The sequence below is a fragment of the Glossina fuscipes genome, unplaced genomic scaffold, assembly GCF_014805625.2.
Source record: "Glossina fuscipes isolate IAEA_lab_2018 unplaced genomic scaffold, Yale_Gfus_2 117, whole genome shotgun sequence".
NCBI classification, from domain to species: Eukaryota; Metazoa; Arthropoda; class Insecta; order Diptera; family Glossinidae; genus Glossina; species Glossina fuscipes.
In genome coordinates this window covers 561,492-584,718 of record NW_023998460.1, presented here as the reverse complement: position 1 = coordinate 584,718, position 23,227 = coordinate 561,492, and the positions used below count along the sequence as shown (strand labels likewise).

The following is a 23,227-nucleotide window of genomic DNA, read 5'->3' as shown; positions in this document are numbered from 1 at the left end:
CTACAGTGCCCACACGCCTATTGAGACAAGAACTAGGAACATCTTTTTTTCCCGAATTTTTTGCTCGTTGTTTATAAGGAATAACAAATGCGCTATATAAATTTCCGCTTTTATTCTGAAAATACAAAAAATCAGCCGCACACCTATCCAATTTTATGGAGTATGAAAATTCAAACCTTTTATTTCTTTTCTGCCTTTTTGAGGTCACAGCCGAATGTTATTTGCTTATTTGTTAATTATAAACTTTTGCTTTCTATCAACTTTTTCTACCACAACTTATTGCGTGAATTTTGGACACATGTTGCTTTGTTACGCATTATTGAAAATATGGAAACAAAAGCAATGAGTATGTGGTTCTTAAAAACATTAAAAATTAGACTCAAAATCATTTGTGTTGAAGGGAGCCTTCAGAGGTGGATGATAGCTCTGAAGTGTTCCTTTGAAAGCAGAACTGTTTTGTAGAGGTTGATGAAAGCTCACAGTGTTTAAAAATTAATAAAAAAAGAAAAAAAAGTTTTTAAAAAAAAACAAAAGACGCAGCTAATATTATTTAGTTTATAGTTATTATTAATTTAAAATTTATATATAATTTAGTTATAATTTGAAATTATTAGTTATAATTTCAAGTTATTGTAAAAAGATATAAAAAATATGAATTTAATAAATTAATTTTTAAAAAGTGAGGTTGGTTTTTCATTTTTCAGCATATCGAAGAAGTTATTAATAAGACGCAAAAAGCAAAATATCATTGTTTTGTGTAGAATTAGAGCTTCGCCTTGTGAATTGGTCAAATTTTTTAAAAAGACAATGGGAAGTAATCAGTACTCCTATTGATTAAATTCAATTTGGTGAGTGGCTCGTAAGGAATATGAAATTTGCTTATGTTTAAAGGCGGTTTGTTCAGTCGTTATGAATAGAATAGAAACAATAATTTCAATTTTATTAAACAGAGATATGCATTCGGGAGTGAGAGAAAGTTCTTGTCCAACTCAAAGAACTTATAATTTTATGTTACGTAAAGAAACCGTATAGACTATTCAGGTTATAATGACTCACTTATGCCTGCATCAATTAGCCGACACATGTTCATCTCAACTAGCATAACACTGATGTCATACCATTCTAGCGAGGGATATATGACCGTTAATTATAGACCCATTTGAGCATTTTCAAACTGCATCGACGTTGCGTTTGCTTTGGGAAACCAGTCAAACAATTGCTTTCTTGATTATGATTATAATTTTTGCATCCATTTTAAACGGACGGTACTAGTTTCCACAACCGAAGGAATATTTCTGATGTGGGCATAGCTCTGGCCCTGGGGTTTTTTAAGTGTCTCCACTTTCAAGAGAGATGGTACAACTTTGTCGCCACATCATATTTTGCGCATTGAGTTTTGCAGACTGGGAGATAATAAACAGTCAAATTATGAGGTGGAATAGAATCGGAGTCTGTGGTGTTTTTGAGTGCGATGAACTACATAGTGGGAGGTCACGTTGTTTCTTTTCCCAAGCTGCAATGTCTCACTTTTTCAGATAAGTCAGTTTTTTTCTGAATATAATTCACTTTTTGCCACAGCTTTCTTTTTCTATTTTCGTCAACTTTCTTCTGTTTCTTCTTCCCCTAGTTCTTTAACCAATTTTTTTATAGAATCTTGAATTTCACAAGCCCCTTTTTGTATCAAATTACTTTTTCACTTACTTAAAAATTATTCCAACACTCAAAACAGAGTTTAGGGTTTTTCGTTGTTCTTTATGGCTTTGACTCGTTCTGGAAAAAATCACTAAATCTTTGCAATTCTTGAGATCTGCTGCGCAGATCCACGCAGTCGGACGGGAATTTGTGGTATCCTCAGACCCTCTTTCAACAGTTTAAAACGTTGCGGTAATGTTTTTCACAAATTTTTCAACTCTTTTCTTTTTTATTTTATTATTAATTGATATGAATTAATTTGAAAATCTTTTTATGCAAAAAATTACTAATAGCAATGTATGAGATTTTTATTCCAAAATTGTAATTGTTCAAATTTTATTGACTAATTACTACCAATCCAAATCACAACTCACTCGATTGACAACAAAAAAAAAAAAAAATGAAAAATAAACAATCGCCTACTCATTTTCCTACAAAAGCAAAACGCCTACCATATCGTTTAATTTTTTTTCTTTGCTTCTTTTCAGAATATATAAATATTTTATATATATATATATATATTTATATAATTATATTATTATTATTATATTAATATATTATTTACAATATTAAGTATTAAAATGGTCTTCATCCCTGACGTACTATTTAGCGATCTATTAAAAAAATATCCAGAGTTGTGCGGTCTGAATAATAAATATATATGTTGGAAAAAATATGGGAAGGGGTTAGCCGACGAACAGACGGATAAAACAAATACGACCATTACTATAGAAGATGTCCGTTTAAAATGGATTATACACAGAAAAAGCCTAAAGCGATTGGAAAAGTCGAAGGGAACAAGCTACACGAGGTTGGGCGCGTATTTGTGGTACGCGCTCAAGTTAGGATTGCAGCATGCTGTTAATAGTATCACAACACAGAGAAAGACCCGTTCAGATAGAGGGTGAAATTGAGCCAGATAGCGAACATATTTTAGAATGAGTCAGTTAGTAAAGATTTCTTGGAATTTTTTGAAGCGAAGAACAAACAGACTGAAGAACGGATGGACGTACAGACGGACGTACAGAGAGATGAACGACCATTATCTAAAAAAAGCCCCAATAAATATAAATTAAGGAGCAGAACCTGTATATATGACGAGGGACCGTCAACATCAGTGGCGGCAGCACGGAGAAGGGAGAATCGACGCCTTGAACCCGCAGTCAAAATGCCAAGACAATAAAAAATTCCGCAAATTGCGTATTTTTTAAACAACGTGCCGATGGCAGCAAAAATAAAGTCGCACAGATATACGACTATTTACATATTTGAAATGAAGTATTTAAGAAATCTCAAGACTTAAACCAACGATATGACGTCAAGATTGTCACGAAATTGGCTGCGAAAAACTCGCCCATCTGGTAACATTGGAAGAGGAGAGGCGCCAGCTTGCTAATTACCTCACTCAGAAGTACAACCGCTTCAGGCCAATTTTTTACACCAGCTATGCCATCAAAGTTGAAAATGGGAATTGAGCGAGGAAACATCGGTAGCAAGGTTGAAGTTCGGACGTACGAACTCTATGCCGCCGTGACAAAATTCAACTCAGATTTCCATGACGGCGAACTCAACAGCACCAATTGGCAAAAAGCAGAGCTGGAAACAGTCAAAGAACACCTGGACACTACCCTTGAGGCGGACCAGCTAGCGGTCGACACCGTGCAAATAATCAACAGCTATATCGAATTAATAGATGGGCTGCTGGAGGAGTACCCTGGTGAAACGACTCAGTCCTACAGGACAAGCCAAGACATACTGGAATATTTCTTCTGTAATATGGCGCCAACGACCAGAAAAAGGATCAGACCAGTGATAAACGTAATGGAGCTTATCAAACGTTTAATTGAACTTCAAAAAAATTTTTGGAAAAGCGGACGATCTATCACAGACGATTACCATCTTGCAAAATTGATGGACTGCAGCACGGAAGGCCAGACCGAAGAAGATTTTCTCCCATTTGGCCTAGATGGTATGATATTCAACAATGTAGTCACTGGCCAACTAACTAGCAAGGAGGAGGACTACATCTGGCTACTCACGGGCTATGCACTAGGCCAGTACATACGCGAGAATCTGCGTTGTCGAGAATGTTTAGACGACCTCACCAAAAGAATAGAAGATGCAAATGACCCAAGAGATTTGGCCAGCGAAACCCACCAATATCTAAAACCCGAATTTGCAAAGCCCGAAGTATATGACGCATTTCGTGACGCCTGCGACATATACAAGTTCGTGATGATGTACCATATGGTAGAAGAAAAAATCGGCAATCGCCTGCAGGCAACAATACTAGCACGGGTTGCCTTCTTCACGGAAGCAGGCTCCTGTCCCGACGGAAGAAGCCACCGAACAAATCTGCTAGGCTTCATGATCAATTTACAGCTGACGGGGGTAAACTGGGTGCAAAAAACTGTCAAAAATGTGTCTTCGTTTTAAAGGAACATCGGGCGGAAAACGTAGCAAAGTTAATTAAAATTTTATATGAATTCTTATAAATTACTTGTTTTTTGAGCCGATAGCCTGTGTTGCTAGTGCTCAATGTCTCTTTTTTTAGTCTAAGAATTCAATTCATTAGTCTAAAATTAAAATAATAATAATAATAGTTGTTCTTTGTGTTCTATTTCAGGATAGGAAAGGTACGCCTAAGAAATCGGAATGGGATGGAGAATCTGGCTTGGAGAACCGCAAATAAAAGGTAAATCAAATATAATGGAAAGATGTTAATATTTTTGTAACTTACGCTCAAAGTTTTTTCTTAAGATTAAAGAAGTCCGCCCGCAAAATCAAGTCCAGCTCTCTGTTCGCCACTTCACCGCCTCATAAACGCAAAGGTTCGTTGTATGCCAAAAGTAAGTTTGCATTTATCCTTACTTATTCTTATTTATAAGTTATTTAGTTACTTCTATTTCATTTTAGATTAAAACCAAGCATACGCCTCCACCCACCACCTCTGCATGCAATACTTCTGCAGACCAAATGGTAAGTGTGGTCATCTTTCTATATAAAATTTATTAATCATAATATTTTTCTTTTGCAGATGTTAGCACACCGGCATAGCAGGAATTTTTATTTATTTATATGTATCGTTGTGTATATATATTTACTTTTTATTTATTACGCATTATCACGTATTATCACGTATTGTTTTGTATTACTAAGTATTATTATGTATTATTGTTATTGTAAGTATTGTATTATTATAGTTTTAAGTTACGTCTACAATGGTGTGGGCCTACAGGGGAGCCAGCCATTTAAAACAATTGGCAACGCGCCTATCACGGTACCTCTAGGGCGGCGTGGAAAACCGTGCAAAACAACCTGTGAAAATTTAGATCGCGAAGCTCAAATCGAGAAACCTGAAATGTATCATTGGTTTTGGTATGAAAAGGAAACAGTTCTTGAAACAACCGAAAATGCTATTGAAGAGGATTATGCAGACGATGATTACACAAATGCTGAGAAACTAGAAATGCATACAAGTTCCTTAATATCCTCGGTAGGCGTGCGGTCTTGTGTTCGTTTTTACTGCGTTGCTGAGGAAGTAGGTGCCGCCAGTTTATTAGAGTATTGCTCGGGTTTAATTTCGACACATTGGGATGATTTGACGCCACAAGACTTTGAACATATGTGCGGACCTTTGCTATTTAAAATGTTGAAGAGTAAAACAAAATATCCATTGGTAAGATAGTGGCTTGCGTAGCTCGCAGGATCGCCATGTAATGAATGTCGTGTTAGAAATTTGCGAATAGTGTGTAAGGTGGTGTGTCCTGAGTCAAAGGGGATTCCCTATGAATCCATTGCCAGTGTATAATTTCCTGAGTGCTCGGCTATTTCCGCCAAATCTAGTACTCTTTCAGCTGTCAAAGAGTGTCTATCTAATTTAAAGAATTCAATTTATTAATAGTTTTTGTTTGAGAAGTTCCTAAGATGTCAGGACAAACCCGGTTTGGAACTCGCAAATTGAACTCATTTTCTCGATTAATTTTTAATTACTTGTATAGTAAAATTTTACCCTAAATTTATTTAAAATTTTTCTTCAATCATAATATTAAATGCTGTAGTCAACACTTATTCTACATGGGGCAGTACCGTTTCACAACACGGCTGTACGGTGCTAAATACTGGATCGTTTCTAAAATCGAAATTTTCTTTCAAAGTATATATACCATCGAGTAAAACTATAGAAGATTCAGAGATATCGGACAATATGGCAGATTAAGTAAGCCAATGTGAATGGATGTGAACATTAGTATAATTAAGAAGTATATCATTTTTAGTGATGGCAGATTAAGTAAGCCAATGTGAACGGATGTGAACATTAGTATAATTAAGAAGTATATCATTTTTAGTGAAATTTAAATTATTATGACTACAAATACACTCAAATTTTAAAAAGTGTATTTAAGCTGCAAATGTGATAACTATTCCTCCGCATTTGCTATTAACTCTGTTTATTTAGTTGCGCTGATGTAAATTTTGTTCAAGTAAAATTTTTGAGCACTTTCAAGTTAGAAATTATAAAAAAGCTATCGTCACCAACGACAGTTGAGTGTTGATAAACCATCAAAATATTTACGTACACATTAACTGTTTTTAAATTTATTTCATCTGCACAATTAATCATCCTTATTTCTTTGGATCTTTTTAGCAGACTATATCTTATGTATAAGGCAGTCTACTCTATTTATTTCGCTATGTGAGCGGAGTTCAAAAATTTCTCCAGCACGTCCAAAGTTTCCAATTTAGAATGTTAAAACTATTTAGCTAGAAATTTTAAAAATTACAATTTTCTTCCTTTTAACCACTTTTCGGAATGGAGAGAGTGGCCAAAAAAGTGTCATTAGGTCAGAACATGTCAATGTGCCAAGTTTTTTCGGAATATCTAAAAAATTGCGAGCCGTAGCTTTGACACAAATTTACATGGAGGGACAGGAAGACTTAGATCAATTCAGATTATGATTCTGACTCGATCTGTATAATAAAATATGGGTCCATCTTAAGCCTTTCTGCGTGATACATACGTCCGCTACAACTTAATACACCCTATACAACAGATGGTATAACTAATGCAAAGTAGATTAAGAGAGGCAAAGAGCAAAAATGACGAAAATATAAAGAAAATAAATTCATAAATAAATAAGACAGAGAGAAAAAAACAGAAAAAAAAGATGTACCCATCTAGCAAAGAGACACACGCGCAGAACAAAAACTTTTGATCGCGGATTTAAAGAAGGTTTGCCATATAACATACATATAAATAGACAATTGAACTGATACGTTTTCCCTATTTCTCATGCCCTTAACTCCACCTCCGGTTCATAGATATTTTCCACTAACATCTGACGTGATTTGGCTCTTGCACGCATTTCGAGAAGGTTGTTCATTTTCATCTGTTTGCTTGACACCCTTGTGCAGGCCAATATTATGCTCAGCAATACACAAATCTCCACTATTGCCACGATTGAATTGCCTGCTAGAAAAGTTCCAAATTGTTCCCGTTATCTAAATAATCAAGACACGGTGCGGTGAAGCGACACATTGCCTCGTTCACGGGTTTCGGATCAAAGTATGCTAGATTATCCAAAGGATTCGGCAACACACAACACCTCAAAGGAATCAACCATTCCCTTTGACCATAGGATTGCATTTTCCACATAGATGTATTCCACATAGATGTATCGTAGTTAATGCCACTGTTCATACCACAACAGCCGAACGTTGTCTAAGCTAACTCGTATATTTACAATGCTTATTGTACTTATAATACGATTCTCTACGCGCATCTTCCAAATCCAATTCTTGACGCATTTAAAGTTTTGTTATCACTCTTGAGATATCTCTTAAGAGATCAATTAAACTAATAAAAATGACCAAAAAAAAAATCACAAGGCAATCCCTGACAGATATATTTCTTTTGTGCTCTAGAGACGTTCTCGTCAGAAACAATTAGATTTCCTTAAACCTTACAACAGTCGTTGAATCCTTTCTATTATTTTACAAATTTTAGTTGATGTGCGAGGTGTGTTCTCGGATAATATTTATTTATTGAACAATATATATATTGTCCCCTCTGCAAAAAGTACAGTTGTGCCAGCGCTTTCTCCAATCATCGAAGCACTTCTGATATGAGCTTTTTGGCTTGGCCTTGAGCTCTTTCCCGCGAAATTTGAAAAATCACCACACATCTCGTATGGTATACTTTAGTTTACGTACATCTGTCCTTGTCCCTCATCCTCTCTATCTAAGCTCGCCCTGACCGCAGAGTATAAAGGAGACATATTTTATGCGGCTGGTCATAAATAAAAGAAAAAAAAGTAAAACCTTTTAAGAAATATTTTGCTCAACACATTTATTATTAAAAAAATCATGTCAAACCAAGAATTGCCCTCATCTTCGTTGATTTCAAACATGATTTGTCCTTGCTGCCTATACTTGTATCCAAGGGAACATTTTGGAAGAAATTTCTCGAAGCATGTAGATATGTATTAATAAAGTTATGTTAACGTCAACTCGGAAACTTGCAAATAAATTTCTGAAATTTCATATTTATTTATTTTATATATATTTATTTATATATTTTATTTATTCCACTTATACTAGAAACTCAACTAAACAAATAGCAGTCGAGGTCAATAGGCTCTTAATGCAAAACTAATATTAATTAACAATAAAATTCAGTATAAACATAATAAAACAAATAAGAAGAAAAAAAAAAGAAAAAGAAAAAAAAGCATGTACACTATCAGCATAGGAGCACACTTACAACCGGTACAGGACCAAATTGCAAATGAACCCCTAAGCCATCGCAAACATGCATAAGCTTGGCAACCGATAATAGTTAACAACAATTCATTTTTGAATTATAATGACTTTTTAAGGTTAAAAGCAAGTTTAAGTTCGACATAGGTAAATCAAGCGAATTAAGTAATGTTGGTTTAATAGACTTTAAAGAGTCCGATAATGAGAATAAGTGGTAGACGTCATTTAGGTTCTTGCAAACGACTCTGAGCGGATTGAACAGCTCATAATTAAATTTACACTGATTAAGCTTAACCAAGATAAAATGCCTAGAGAAGCGGTTAGGGACATTAAAGCTTATTTCACCAAGTAATGAAGGCGAGTCAATAGCACCATTTATTACTTTAATTAGAAAGGAAACGCCAAGAACAAATCTACGTTTCTCAAGAGACGGTAGGGACAGCAGAAGCAACCTATTTTCATACGGAGGAAGAGAGGCAATCGGATCCCAATCCAAATTTCTAAGGGCAAACAGCAAGAATTGCTTTTGAACAGATTCAATTGAATCTACGTAGCACCTATATGAAGGAGACCACACAACTGAGGCATACTCGAGTATGGGTCTAACCAAACACTTGTACAGCCTTTTCGTAATGTAGGGATCATCAAGCTCTTTGGACCACCTTTTTATAAAACCAATATAAATTATATAAATTATAACCCGTTTTTAGATGACTTGTTAAGTGCTATCTTTGTTTATAAGAAAGATTAACGTGCTACACAAAATGAAACAACTGCAGTAGAGTGCACGCGTAGGAACTGATTTTTGTACAAAAAAGTGAATCAAGCTGCGATTATATTGCTCTGCGACATCAGTTAGATGCGGCTTAAAGAACGAGTAACATGTTCGTAACTTAAGAGAGCGCACAGTTAATAAGAATTACGATAAAAAAAAAAAACAAAACAAACCTTAGTGAACAATATTCTTTTATTTATGTAGCAGGAATTTAACTTTAATTGCTAAATAAATATAAGAAAGAATTCATTTTAATCATGACGGGTAAGCATAAATATCACTGCCCCGATGGAGATTCGGGTAATGAAACGTAAAATTAATAAAAATAATAAAAAATTTAAATAAATTTGAATAAAGATTGAACAATTCTTTAATTTCTTGATTCGTAATTAGTTTGCAGTAAAAAATTATATCACCATTCCATAAAAAATAGGGCGAAGATTAGGTCAGCAGAAATACCGACTTAGTAATGATTTTATACCTATAAATAATTCTAGGTTTGTGTGTGTTTGTCTTTCGATATTGTCTTCGTACAATTCTCCGTAATACTCTCGTCTTCTAACAGTAACAAACGGGTGCGTATCGTAACGCCTCGGCCGCAAATGGCTGTGCATTGACTCCAATCGCTCCATTGCGTAGTGGGACAAATGGGATCAGGCAATTCTATTTGCTTAAAGACGTAGTCCGGTTGCATGCATCTCTGTTTCTCAACGATGTTGATATGCGGACAACGTTTCCGCTCTAAGTGATTGATGAAAGAACGCGTTCTCATTGTAATACCGATGCCACAAGAAGCTGAACATTCAGACCATGCACTCCAATGTATATTTATAAAAAGACGACTACTGGGAGTCGTGAAAAACAGGTTTCTCCCATTTCCATTTTGTTTATAAAGCGTTCGCACCCACTAATTTTTTAAATTATCTCCTGACTCACTGCATTAAGTTTGGAATATTATGTGTTTTACCTCCTTTGCGAACAAACAGTTTAAGACTGTTTAAGACTGTTCAATGACATTTTATATACTTTCGATCCGGAATCTCGCTATGTTTTCAAAGTGTTTACAACTGTTTACAACTGTTTACGACTGTCTTAGAACAACTTAATTATATATCTTAAGTATTATATTATACTTACTAATGATCATTTTTTTCCAAAGTTTCTAAGCGATGTCCGCCGATTCCGATTATAAGATGTACCTTGAATATTGTGTATGCTGTTGTTGCTGAGCCGCTAAGGTTTGCAGAATTTGTTGCTGTTGACCATATGTAAACCATATGTATACGTAAGTTCCATATAATGGCTTCACGTTCGCGATGACTCAAACGGGGATTGACTAGTCATGTTTAGAAATTTCACCTAAATTAAAGACATTTATTTCCTTATTCATCGACGCATTCCTTACACACCTAGCTTACCTTTTACTAAACCGATCAGCAGCATTTGGGCTTCTGGACGACTCAAAATCCTTTCAGTTGCAATGTAGCGAAGAGGGACGACTTACTTTTCGTAGGGACGACTATACAAAAGTTATGTAGAAGTGAAGTGATAAGTTGAAATAATATTACTCAACGGTTTTTATTGAGAAAATTTAAAAAGTCTAAAGGTTGTCATATTCAAAATATAAATACTCAAAATAAGACGTTCTTTTGGCAGCGGCTGTAAAAGCAATCTGATATGAAACATATTCACCCTCGATCCAAAAAACGTCAATCAATAACACTTCATAAAAATGATTCAAAAATTGTGCCAAAATACTTCGTCGGAGATCAGTCAGACGGACAGACATATTTAAGCTGATTTAGAAAATGATCCGGAATCGATCGTTAGAATAGAATGTACGTTTATCTTAGGGCTTGAAGTGAATATTTACTTCACTTTCATTTGGCACATATTGCCTATTTAACTGTAACGTTTTATTTGGGCTCGTTTGAAAAAATCGCAATATGTAACGTTTAACAATCTCAATCGAACCAACTTTTGGGTATAAGTGCGACTGTATAGCTATACAGTTCTTGTGATTGGCTGGGTTCCAATAGCAGACAAAAAAGACTTAAGCAGTCCCAGCAAAGGTATTTAAATAAAATTAAAAGTTTAATCTAATTCTTTTTATCTTTATTGTTGCTATATTCGAAGTAGGAGTTTAAAAAAAATGTTTTTTTGCTCTTTTAATATAATAAATATTGTTTATAGAAAATATACTTTTATTGAATGATGTTTATTTTATTCTCGTGTGCGCAACCAATTCCTCTGCTCTTCTGATTTTCCTTTAGCTTAAGAGAAGAGATCACTAAATATGTCCTCTTGCGAATGGTGTGAGAAATGTCGGTGAGGTCTTCGCGATTGTTGCGACTGTCGGCTAGAGGGGGCTACGATATCGTTCATTTCGTGTATTATCCCATTAGTAGCCATAGCATCGCACTTAGTAATGCCAGCGTATGGTATTTTGGGACATCTTTTTTCTTTTTAATTGAAGATTTAATACTATTTGCATATTTGCATAAACATGAAATTTGCTACCTTTAGAGAATAAACATGAATTTTGCTGCCTTTAGAGAATTGTATAGAAATTCCAAATCATATTTTGTTTATGAACAGCTGTCGCATGTATAAAAATCCAACCACCTGAGGAAATACGTTTGTTTACATTTCTCGATAATTTTGAACGTATTCGTATAAAATTTGGTAATTATAGAGAGTGAGCGCATAAAATCTGGTAATTTCAGAGAGTAAGCGCATATATATTCTCAAGAATTTGTAAAAATGCCAAACAAGAAAGAATGTTTACAACTATTTTGTACACTCCTCAACTGGAGATATATTATTTGCCTAAAAATTGGTTAATTTTAAGATGAACATGGTAGACAACGCGACTAATTCTTTCTTAATAGATGTGGAAAAGTCCTTCGATATGGCCTGGTATGGTGGGCTACTTTTCAAACTTAAAAAATTTCTCTTTCTTATGTTTGCTAGTTAGCTTCTATTTGTAAACCAAACATTTCTACGTTAAAGTTGAAAATGATATATCAAAAACTGCTCATAGAGCGCTCCAGGAAAGTGTTCTAATTGTAATACTCTGTGCAATTTTTACTTCAGATTTTCCGGTAGCTGACGATGTTTTCACTGTGACATACACTAATGACACAGCAACCATATTTTCATATTTAGTGATCACATAAACGATTTCTACAAACTACAAGTTCATCTCGACAGAATTTCACTTTGGCTAAACAAATGAAATAAAGTAAACACTAAAAATTCTACGCATTATTACCTTTACGCTAAATAAGCGTTCTTGTCCTTCATTTTTTTTAAATAGCGGTAATACCACTCTTAACAATTGTTCAAAACATCTTACACACTGATCAAAGATTAACATGGAAAAGTCACATAAAGACTAAACACCAACAATTTCACTTAAATTCTAGGAACCTATTAGTTAATTCGTTCAAAATCTCAACTTAATTTAAGAAATAAAGACATCTTATGCAAGAAAGTCCTCAAAATGTGAGGAATAGTTGGTAACTCTAATTATTTCTTTTAGAAAGATTTTTGGAAAGATTAAATAAATAAATAAACATAAATTAAACATGTAATAAAAAAAACAAGTAAGAAAGTTCCATTCCGAATCCCGTGTACCCACCATCATTGAAATCTTTAGCGCCACATGGTTTGATTTATTGTCATAGAAAAGATAATGGGATAAGTTTTATCTTTCACTTTTTACTGCGCTAAAAGTTATTGCTTAGAAAAACTAATCTACCAGATCGTGACGTCCACCACAATTAATTTACAATTAATACACTTAGCTCGTCGTCGTCTACTCTCCAACTGCTTTAATTTGATATCCTTTTCGATCGAAAAATCAATCAGCCACGTCGTGGTGTCTCCCATATTTTTGTATAGAAGCAGATAATATATCTTCATTTGAGGAACGTACAAAATAATTTTAAACATTCTGTTTTGTTTATTCTATCATTAATAAGCATAAAACCTCAAAAAAGTGAAAAAAAGAGAAAACTTAATCACTTATAATTTTGTGTAGTCATGGCCGATTTTTTACATTTTTGCACATAAACAATAGTTCTTCGTCAAGCAAATGTGTTAAATTTCAGGTTTATATCTTTTATAACTTGTTGAGTAATGAGCAGAAAAACACAAAGTTTGGTTCAGAAGAATGGAGTTGCGTTCAGTTTAAGTGGGGTCATTCTCTGACTAATTTAGCCCGTTTTCAGTAACTGCGTGCAAAAATTTCCAATGTTTCTACCAAATTTGAAGTCGATATCTTGATTTTATCGACCAGGAGAGCGTCAACAACACGTCACGCAGATGTGTTACTGGCACATTAATCTGTTAGCTTATTATGCTATTTTATTCTTAAATAAAGTCAAACAGAAAAATCTAAATACGCTTTAGTTTCGACGTTTGCATCTATGTCCATTTGAATTGATTAAGAAAACGGAAGGATGTCTTTCGATGTGTTTATTTTATATCGTTTACGCTCTCTTGTTTTTCCCCGATCATACATTGTGTTTGCTTTTGCTATTATGTCCAGATTAGCGTAACATCTGGCTTCATTCTTCATGAATAAATAGAAAATAAGCGTTATCTAAAAATATTAATATAAAAGTGACCTCGGATGATTTTAAAGAATGAAATTTATTATTATTATTATATTTTTTTAGACTTATGAAATAAATTCTTAGAGTAAATAGAAAGCTTTCAGCACCAGCACAGGTATCATCTTTATTGTAGGAAAGAAAATTAGATATTGGGCCTACTACTTTCAATATAGTAATATATTGTATTAATTGTCACCAAATTCAGAGTCGCTTTTTCAATGCAACACGTTGTCGCCAAGTAGACTCGCTCTTTCAATTCTTTCGGAATTGTCACCAAATTCGGACTCGCTTTTTCAATCCTTCTCAATAGTCATCAAAAATACTTTGCAATTGTAAGGTACCTCATGCGATTAAGAAGTTAACAGAGCGAATAAATAAAATAAAAAAAAACCGTTCGTATGTAAGTTTGTCTTTACCGCACTCTTCTTAAACGTTTAATACCTTATGGTAATGAGAGCGACATTAGATATAATATCAGCAAATAGGGAAAACAGCGGGTTGGTTGCCCGTCGTTATACATACTTCCACTTTGACTTCCACGAAGTTCATTTGCCAAGCCCGAGACGAGACCAGTTTAAGTTCACGTCTTCTATTTTATTGGATAAATCCGTTAATATCGAAAGGGTGCTGCTGGCAATCTAAAGCGTTCGATCTACTGGATGCTTTAGATATATCTCGAATTAGTGAACTTTTTCAAACTCACAAACTAACATTTAAGTCATTGAATTCAAAGTAAGATATTGATTTTTTATATTGGCATTAAAAAGTAAATTACACTTGAATTCGCAGGTATGGCTTAATCAATTTAGAATTTCATGTTCATCAAGAATATGTATACTTTAGAGTCTCTGAAGCTTCCTTTTGGGTGTTGCGAACAGAAACAAAATGAATATACTCTCCATCCTTCAGTGGTAGATATAAAAAAATATCTTATAATGTAAACGCATATGTCAAATTAGGCTGCGTTTCGAGCTGTAAAATGCAGGGCATTGTTAATAGGTGTGTCAGATATGTCTTCAATTAAATCAAATATAATACAATATTTCAGTTTTCGCTTAACATTTTGGATGCCGATGCTCCACCTTGCCTTAATATGAAAAACCTACTTTTTCAACATCCAGTGAACAACAAAATTAAATGCCTTCAACAACTTCAAAAACACAGCGTCATTAATATTGAGTTTTTTTCGTATAAGGAAGGATATAAACAAAATAGGGGGCATATTAATAAATGGTGATATTTGGTGGTGTTTCTTTTTTGCTTAATAACGCCATTTGAACGTTTTAATATGTTTCGTATAATTTTTCTTGTGTAGAAACAGAGATCTCGCTCCAATCTTCTTATAATTTATTTTCCAGATCTTTGACGGAAGAGATTGAGTAATTGTTAGGTGATTTATTTTAGGCTGTACATCAAGTCTGTGCTTTTCTTTCGCTCTTATATTATACGTTATGTCTTGTTGTCTATATCTTTGTCTTTTCTGTTGTTTCCAAATGTCCCGATGCGAACTCTATAGTCTTACTGTCACATTAATTTTTAATTGTAACAATGAGCGTTATTGTATAATTGAGTTTTTGTTAATAATTATTAATTAATAAATGAAATTCAACTTAACTAAAGCCACGGGCAGCTTGCTGCTTGTGCTGTAAAAAAAGTTGTGTTTGCTGTATGTGTAGTGAATCGTCGTTGATGACCGCATAATGCTTGGTTTTTGTTCATAAAATTGTCTAAACATCAAATTTGCGAGATTTTTGACATTACAGGAAGGAGTTTGCTTGTATATACACTGAGTGTCTAAGTGGCTTACAAATTTTCGAATGTATCTCGTTCTTCCGCACCGTTATTATTACTGTTTCCCTTGTTAGGACTAGTGTGAGTTGTAGTATGAGTAGTATGAGCAGGGGATGAAGGGATTTGCGATAATTTAACATTTGTTTTTGAGCCAGAGCGAATAAATATGTCAGATCAGATTTGGGTTGTGTTTTCATTGTATTCTTGAAAAAGTCACTAATCGAGCCTATTGGCTTTTTCTACGCATTCAGAGGCGTTACGTTTTATGTCGCAAAAAAATGGCAAAAAACGTGAACTATTATTATAATACGATGGATAACGCGTTGACCAATGAAAAATATTGTGACAATACATCCTCTGGTGTAGAAGACCTGTAGTCATACATTGTCATTGTAGAGTAGGGCTGCTATAAAGAAAGTGGATAATAGAAATAGAATATTTGTCTAAATTTTATAACTTATATTGAATAGTGAGGTAATGAAATTTGAACATATAAACGATTTCAATCAAATAGTGACTATATTCCTTCACAAATCCTTCTATTCGTCTAATATATCTGCACTCCTATATGAGACTCTAATACATATGCATGTACATTTACTACCTTCACGCTAATACATGTCTTAAATTGCTGTTGTTACTCTCATTGCTCTGTATCAACTTAAAATTATTCGATAATAATAAACAAAATCCCAAAATATTTAAAATAATAAAAATCTTCTAAAAAATAAAGTGCCATAAAATGAAATAAGAAGCCAATTAAAAAACAAGAAAATACAAAACTTCTTAAGAAATGATTTTGGTTACGTCGCAGACGCGAGAGGGCGCAAAATTAATCATTAACTTTCTTAAGGCTCGTGCAAAGAACTTTATGGTTGAACCTATTCTGTACAGCCCAACGAATCATCTATTGTTGAAGAAAAATTATTAAATGAAAAATAAGTAAGAACGTTACAGTTGTGGTCTGATTTTCATCATGAAGCGTTGAAAATTAGATCTTTTTGTTATGTATACTTCAGTTTCGTTACATGAGATAGAATTTTATTCTATGTAAAAACATTCCAAAATATGAGGTTAAACTGAGAACATGTTTCATTCAAAATTTTGCTCACTTCACGGAAATTACAACATTGGTAAAGCGATTTTTATTAGCGTTCCGTTTCTATGAATCGCTGTTTCCATTACCGTCACTAGCATTAGACTTCTCTTTAGTTTTATCAGTCGGCCTCTATTCCAGACGTTTCAGTAGACGGATGGGAACGTATTACTATGTTGCGCAAATTAAAAGGTTGCATCTGTGCTTTATCCCGGGCCGAAGAAAGTTTCGACTGTTGATAGCATATGTGGGCCGCGATAAGCACCAAGGATAAGGCAAACGTGATTCCCAAAAAGGATGAGGCAACAAGGCAATACAACGTTCCAAGCCTTTGTTCGGCAATTATGCTAGAAGCACATAATCAAATCCAAACGAATGGTCGGTTTTCAAAATAAACGGTTTCGTAATACGTGTAACAGTGAAATCCGTCTGAAAAGCAATTTCAATCCTACGTGTACCGTTCGTTTTTAACTCAAACGGCGAACAATCAGCTATACTAAAACCATAACCGGTACGTGCTGATCATCTATAAATATTTATTTTATCCAAATAGGTAATTCTCCAGAATTACGACCCGTAAAGACGCGTTTTGCTAGAAGCTGAAAGGCCAAAAACGAACATATAAATCAATTTTATTCTTATTATTCATATGAGAATGTACCTTGTGTGCAACATCCACACCAACCTTACTTAGATTTTGTGTCGCAGAACAAACGCGTTCTATTTGCAGTTCGCTTATTTCAAAGAGGAGCGGATTTAGTGAGCCGGGCTTGCGATTACTTAAACGAAATTATTGCTTACATGCAGCAGAGTGCAATAAGTTCCCGTAGAGTGAGAACGAAATTTAATCTGTGAGATAACAACTTGGTGCAATTACAAGAACTTCAAACGGTAAAGAAAGTTGCGTTTGCTTTGCTAGTGACGGATCTGCTAAAAAATAATTAACCAGTATAGGAGTGTCGGCCGGATGCGTGATTGTTACGACATACTCCTGCGTTTTATTTACTTCTGTGGTAGGCAGTACAGCAGCACTACCCACTAATTGTGGCCATTCTAATTCATGATGAGATTCATTTGAAATTGAACTGAATCTTTCGTGGTCATGACAAAATCGATATTATGAAAATACCATTTAAAATGATGATACAATTCGGTCCGTCGTCTCCATTCGACTTCATCAAAATGAGGAATGTGAAGATTATTGCCTTTAAAATTGTTAAGAAACGTGACCACCTCATCTGTATAAGGAAATATATAACAACGTGAACCGCACAAGAGGGCCGGTACGAAATAAATTCGTCCAACAGTAGTAACTGCTTCAGGAGATATTTTGGAACCATATTGCTGGAAATCTTCCAATCGAAAACCCAGTTCCGTAAAATTGATACTACATATGTGCAAAGGATATTTGTAAGTTGAGCGTATACTCAGTTCGGAAGAGCAAAGTTTACCCTGAAATAACGTCGAAAAAAAAATGATTGCCATATTAGCCAAGAAATTGCCTTCAAAGTAATCGTAGTCTTTAATAATATTGAAAAAAAAAATGCCCGAATTGAATAAGACCTGTTTGTCTCCTAATAAAGTATAGATTTTAATATTTTTGCTAGGAATCCACGAAATTTTTCGTATGGACCACGCAATTCAATGACGTCTGCAAGCAAATTCGCTAACGGTCTCCTATTTCTTGTAATACGTTCAGAATTAAATTTTATCTCATACGTTTACACTCTTTAACATCACCCAATAAACAATTTATGTATTCCATCGTCTGCACCGGGCTACCGCAAAGTAATTTTGCCGTCTAATGTAGCTAAAAGGAATTGCATGTATATTTTATATCTGGGACGGTTATAGAACTTTCAATGCAAGTGAAAATATAAAAATATGATTTATATAAGATGAATAAAATATATATGTGGTTAAACAGTGTTCATAGCAAATCATTTTTATAATAAAACAAATAAAATAATTGTAGCTGTGGTAGTCTAGACCACCCTGACGTTATTCGAATTTTGAAAATAAGGTGTTAAGGTTTGATCGAAAAAGTTTTTCCGAACTGAACCATTTTCAAGATTTATTAGTATACCAAATTTTATCAAAATGACTCAAATGTCGCGGCCTGTAGGTTGAACATGAAACAACGACAACGATAGGCAGACAGACAAGCTTAGATCGGTAGAATAGAAGATGGGTCTGGTTGGCTTACATCCGTACAATTTTAATATATCCTTGTATCGCAACTGGTGTAGGGTATATAAAAATAGTAACTTTAAATGGTGAATGAAATCCATAGATCATAACGAAAGTTAGTCAATGGATGCAGCTAAGTCTTTCTCTATTAACGGTGTTATGACATGTAATACCGTGATCAAAAGTTTCACATTAACTTATGCTTAAACGATGCGAATTTATAAATTTATTTATGAAATCAATTTATGCCGCTTGGCTACTACAAATATCCCGTAATACACATTTTCTATTCACCTCATAGCCAAATATATTTTATAAAAAAAAATTTAATCAAATTCAAACGAATAATTAGTTTTCTACTTGTGCAAAAACGGGAAAAATCGGCCATGCTCTGTGAATATATCGGGAAAACATTACAGGTTAGAAATATACACCTGATTTTAAAGATAGATTAACGAACAATGCACCCATACCGCTAAAATATCGATTGATTTCACTATATATTTAAATATTGTTAATTCCAATTTGGAACCTCAAAGATTATAGTGTAAAAATAGTTAGTTTTCAGTACTTTTTCAACGTTTTTTCCCAAAAACATTTGACAGGCAGCAAAGAAATAGAACCAGATGCATAATTAGTATAACAAGGAAAAACTGCAGCTAAAGATAGCAATCACAAGAGAAACTTTGTAGACAAATCAACGATTGGCGATAGGCACGACGAGATATACTTATGATCAAAGAAGTTAATATCAAGCTGACTGTTCGGTGCGTTGTCCCCTTTCTTGGCTGCTTTCAAATTGTGCTGTAAGCTGTTAAGAGGGCTGCCAGAAACCATTGTCTCTAATTTAATTTCCAAATGTCGCTACAGGTGATTGGGGCTTTTTTCTCCGCAGGTGTTGGCGGCGGCGGAGGTGGCGTTGTCATCCTAACATCTTTAACTTTAGATAAGTTCATGCCGAGAGGCAATCTAGAACTATCTTAGAACGTCTCTGTTTTTTCGGGCTTATCTAATTTCTGCATCTCATCACCATCGTAACTGAACATCGCGCCTACACCATTTTCTATCATCACCTCTAGATGTATAGCATTTGTATTTGTATATGTATAGTGTTTTGGAAAATACGCGAACTAAACTTATTTAATTTTACAGGTTAGCTTAAAATTAGACCGCCATAATGTTTTTTTATTATCAGGTTAAACAAAGCCCTCGCTAAATTCCCTGTTGAGAGGCAAAGCACAGAGTCGCTTATAATAAATAAATGGTTAAATGCCAAGCTAACAACTTAAATGCCATTCAGTCTGTTAAATGCCCAATAATACAATAAATACAATAATTATTGTAATAAATACAATGAACTTCCAGTATTAAATACTAATTATTAACTTCTAACAATTAAATACTAATTATTAACAATTGCATTTTTTTTTTGTATCGATTTACCTGAAATAACAGTCCTGTGCTTTAGAGTTTATTTTTAATGAAAATGGGGAACTTTTGCCGACGGCTTTGTAATTAACATAAAGTTTACGTTCTTTCTGTAATTAGCATAGAGCATTACGTTCTATCTGTAAATTTAGCAGAGAATTTAATGTTGGCTTTGCTTGCTTACCTTTAGGTGTAGATTAATGTAAATTAATTTAAAGTTAAAAAAGTAAAGAAAAACCGCAATTTTATGAACGGCTTGTATATAAACGGTTTATTTATTTTCTAAATTTTATTTATTTGTATGCCTAATCCACTACTTATTCACTACTGCTGTTGTTTTTGTTGTTAAATTGCCAATTTGTTTGTTTGTTTGTACAGAAGAGAGAGAATTTGGAGCAAATGGGTAAAACCCAATTTGAAGATTGCCCCGTGGCTCTGAGAAAAAATAGATAAACTTATTAACGCCTATGCCATCCTTATTATTAATTCATTTCCCATTTTTCAGTGGAGCACTGGAGTACTGAAGCATACAAAAAAGTTAATCGTTTTCAAAAAGTGCCTGCCATAGTTGATAATGATGAAATTTGGTGGGAGGACTATTGTCTTCTCCATATTTGGGTCCGATATTGGCTTTCGGCAATGATAAGCAAAAAAAAGAATTCATCACTCCATAACCACTTTTGTGGGGAGACAATTTGTGAAACTTTTATAGAAATTGGTTTATTAATATTGCTTAAAAGTATAAGAAATAAATTTGTTGTTGCGATTTGCATCAGGATTCTGAATTGTTATAAATGCCGACGGCAATTTGCATTTTTCATTTTGCAATGCCCACGGCAATTTGCAATGAATATGTTAACAGATTTCCTGAGTTATAAAGCTTTTTTAACAGGTTTCCTGAGTTATAAAGCTCTTTTAACAGATTTCCAGAGTTATAAAGCTCTTTTAACAGATTTCCTGAGTTATAAAGCTGACGGCTTTGGAAATTAGCATAGAGTATTACGTTCGCTCTGTAAATTAGCAAAAAATTTAGCTACTGTTTTGTTTAATTTGATGATAAAAAAAACTTATGGCGGTCTACTTTTAGGCTAACTTGTAAAATTATTATTATTATTATAAATTTAGCCAGAGAATAAATTCTAAGATAGCGTCAAAAAGAATTTTGTACAACTTAACAGAAAACAAAGGTTCAACTCTTTTAAATAGCAATTTATAGCAATTTTTCATTAGTGTTGTTAAGCTACAAATGCGTTATAGCGTTTTTTGTATTAAATTTTTACGGACTTAGAAGTGGCAACGCATTGATAAATGACCTTAGGCTAAAAATGAACAAAACACAATTGAGGAAGTGTCTTGTGTATACTAGATAAGCATAAACATAATTATAAAATGATGTTCAAAATATAATCGTGCCCCTAGGGATGACTGGTGGACTATTATTTATAATTGTGCAGCTTGTTAAGAAAAAGAACTGAAATTATTGGTTTTTACTTTTAATTTGATCGCTACATTATTTTTAATTTGCGATATATGAAAATATGGCCAAATCGGTCGCAATTGAAACACTGTTTAACAGCAGGGATAAAATAGTTTCGGCTTAAGAAGCCTGGCGACGGCTTTCAACCTTACTTTAAGCGTAAACCCTCCCCCCTCGCTAAAGTCTAGTGTTTTAGAAGAATTTATTTTGGACAACATAAACGTGGCAAAACAAATTGGGCTGGACGTGCGGGCTGTAGTGTGTGACCGGAATAAGTGGTACGGCAAATTTATGAAAAATCTATCGCGTGGAATAGTACATTTAGGTCTAGGAATAGGAATATTATCATGTTCCAGAGTTGGTGCAATTCTTCAACAACTCCATGACAGGCATCCTGGAAGCGGGAATCAAAGAAGGTGTTCTCAAAAGCGACACTGAAATGGCAAAGAGGACCTGCAAATTGTTCAAGGCAATAACCAGCTTCGTGAACATATTTCACCGAAGCTCTATAACCGCACAAAATGTAGAAGAGGTGAACCAGCATTTAAAAGAAGTCACCAACGACTTACTGCAGATATACAAAAAGGACCCCACTACCATTGCCTTAGAAGAGACCGCAACGAAGTTTTCAAAATTAATGGTAGATTTGACTAAGGCTTACCATGGCACAACTTTCACTTCATTCAGGGTAAGCCAAGACCTCCTTGAGGCATTCTTCCTAAATATTGCCAAATCGATTCGAAAGAGGACCAGATCGCCCCCCGAGATCGTGCAGTTGTGCAACCGCCTGAGAAATCTACAGGTGTTCAAATATAAAACCGGACTTAAAACAGACAATGACTACCGGTTAACAAACCTCCTTGATTACGAAACTGAAGAAGAGCCCGAAGAAGACTACGCACCGTTCAGGCTCGATGGAGAGGAACTTAAGAATCTCCAAAACCATAAACTTAAATACCATGAAATAAGGTTTCTCAGACTGTACGCCGCCTCCAGATTAAGTCACTATATCCGTGAGCAGCTAAATTGCAGTCACTGCCTACACGACATGACGGACTTCGACTTCTGCGAAGAGGTGATGGGTGAGAAGGTGACGAACGACCCCATAGATACCATCATCCTAACCAACAAACACATCAAGCCGGCATTCCCAAAACGGTAAACGGAGCATTCGACGCTGCGTATGAAATTTTTTATGCTGTGATGCGCAAATATATGGTCGAGGCAGATATAGGGAAACGTATACAAGCTACAGAGGTAGCGAATATTGATTTCTTTAAATCACTTGGATCATGCGTTACCCACACGATGCACCGACGAAATTTGCTTTGTTTCATCCTGTCATGCAACACATGCATAACAAATGAGAACGAATATACGCTTATTCTCAAAGCGGC

At 34.5% G+C, this 23,227-nt stretch overlaps 1 protein-coding gene across 1 annotated transcript in view; it reads right to left on the bottom strand.

Annotated features, from left to right (window-relative positions):
- LOC119640287 (spondin-1-like) overlaps positions 1–23,227 on the bottom strand; it is a 52,531-nt gene that overhangs the window by 5,075 nt on the left and 24,229 nt on the right. The window contains 3 exon segments of the mRNA XM_038038207.1: positions 9,752–10,133; positions 17,682–17,820; positions 17,865–18,187. Coding sequence (XP_037894135.1) covers positions 9,752–10,133; positions 17,682–17,820; positions 17,865–18,187 — 844 coding nt within the window.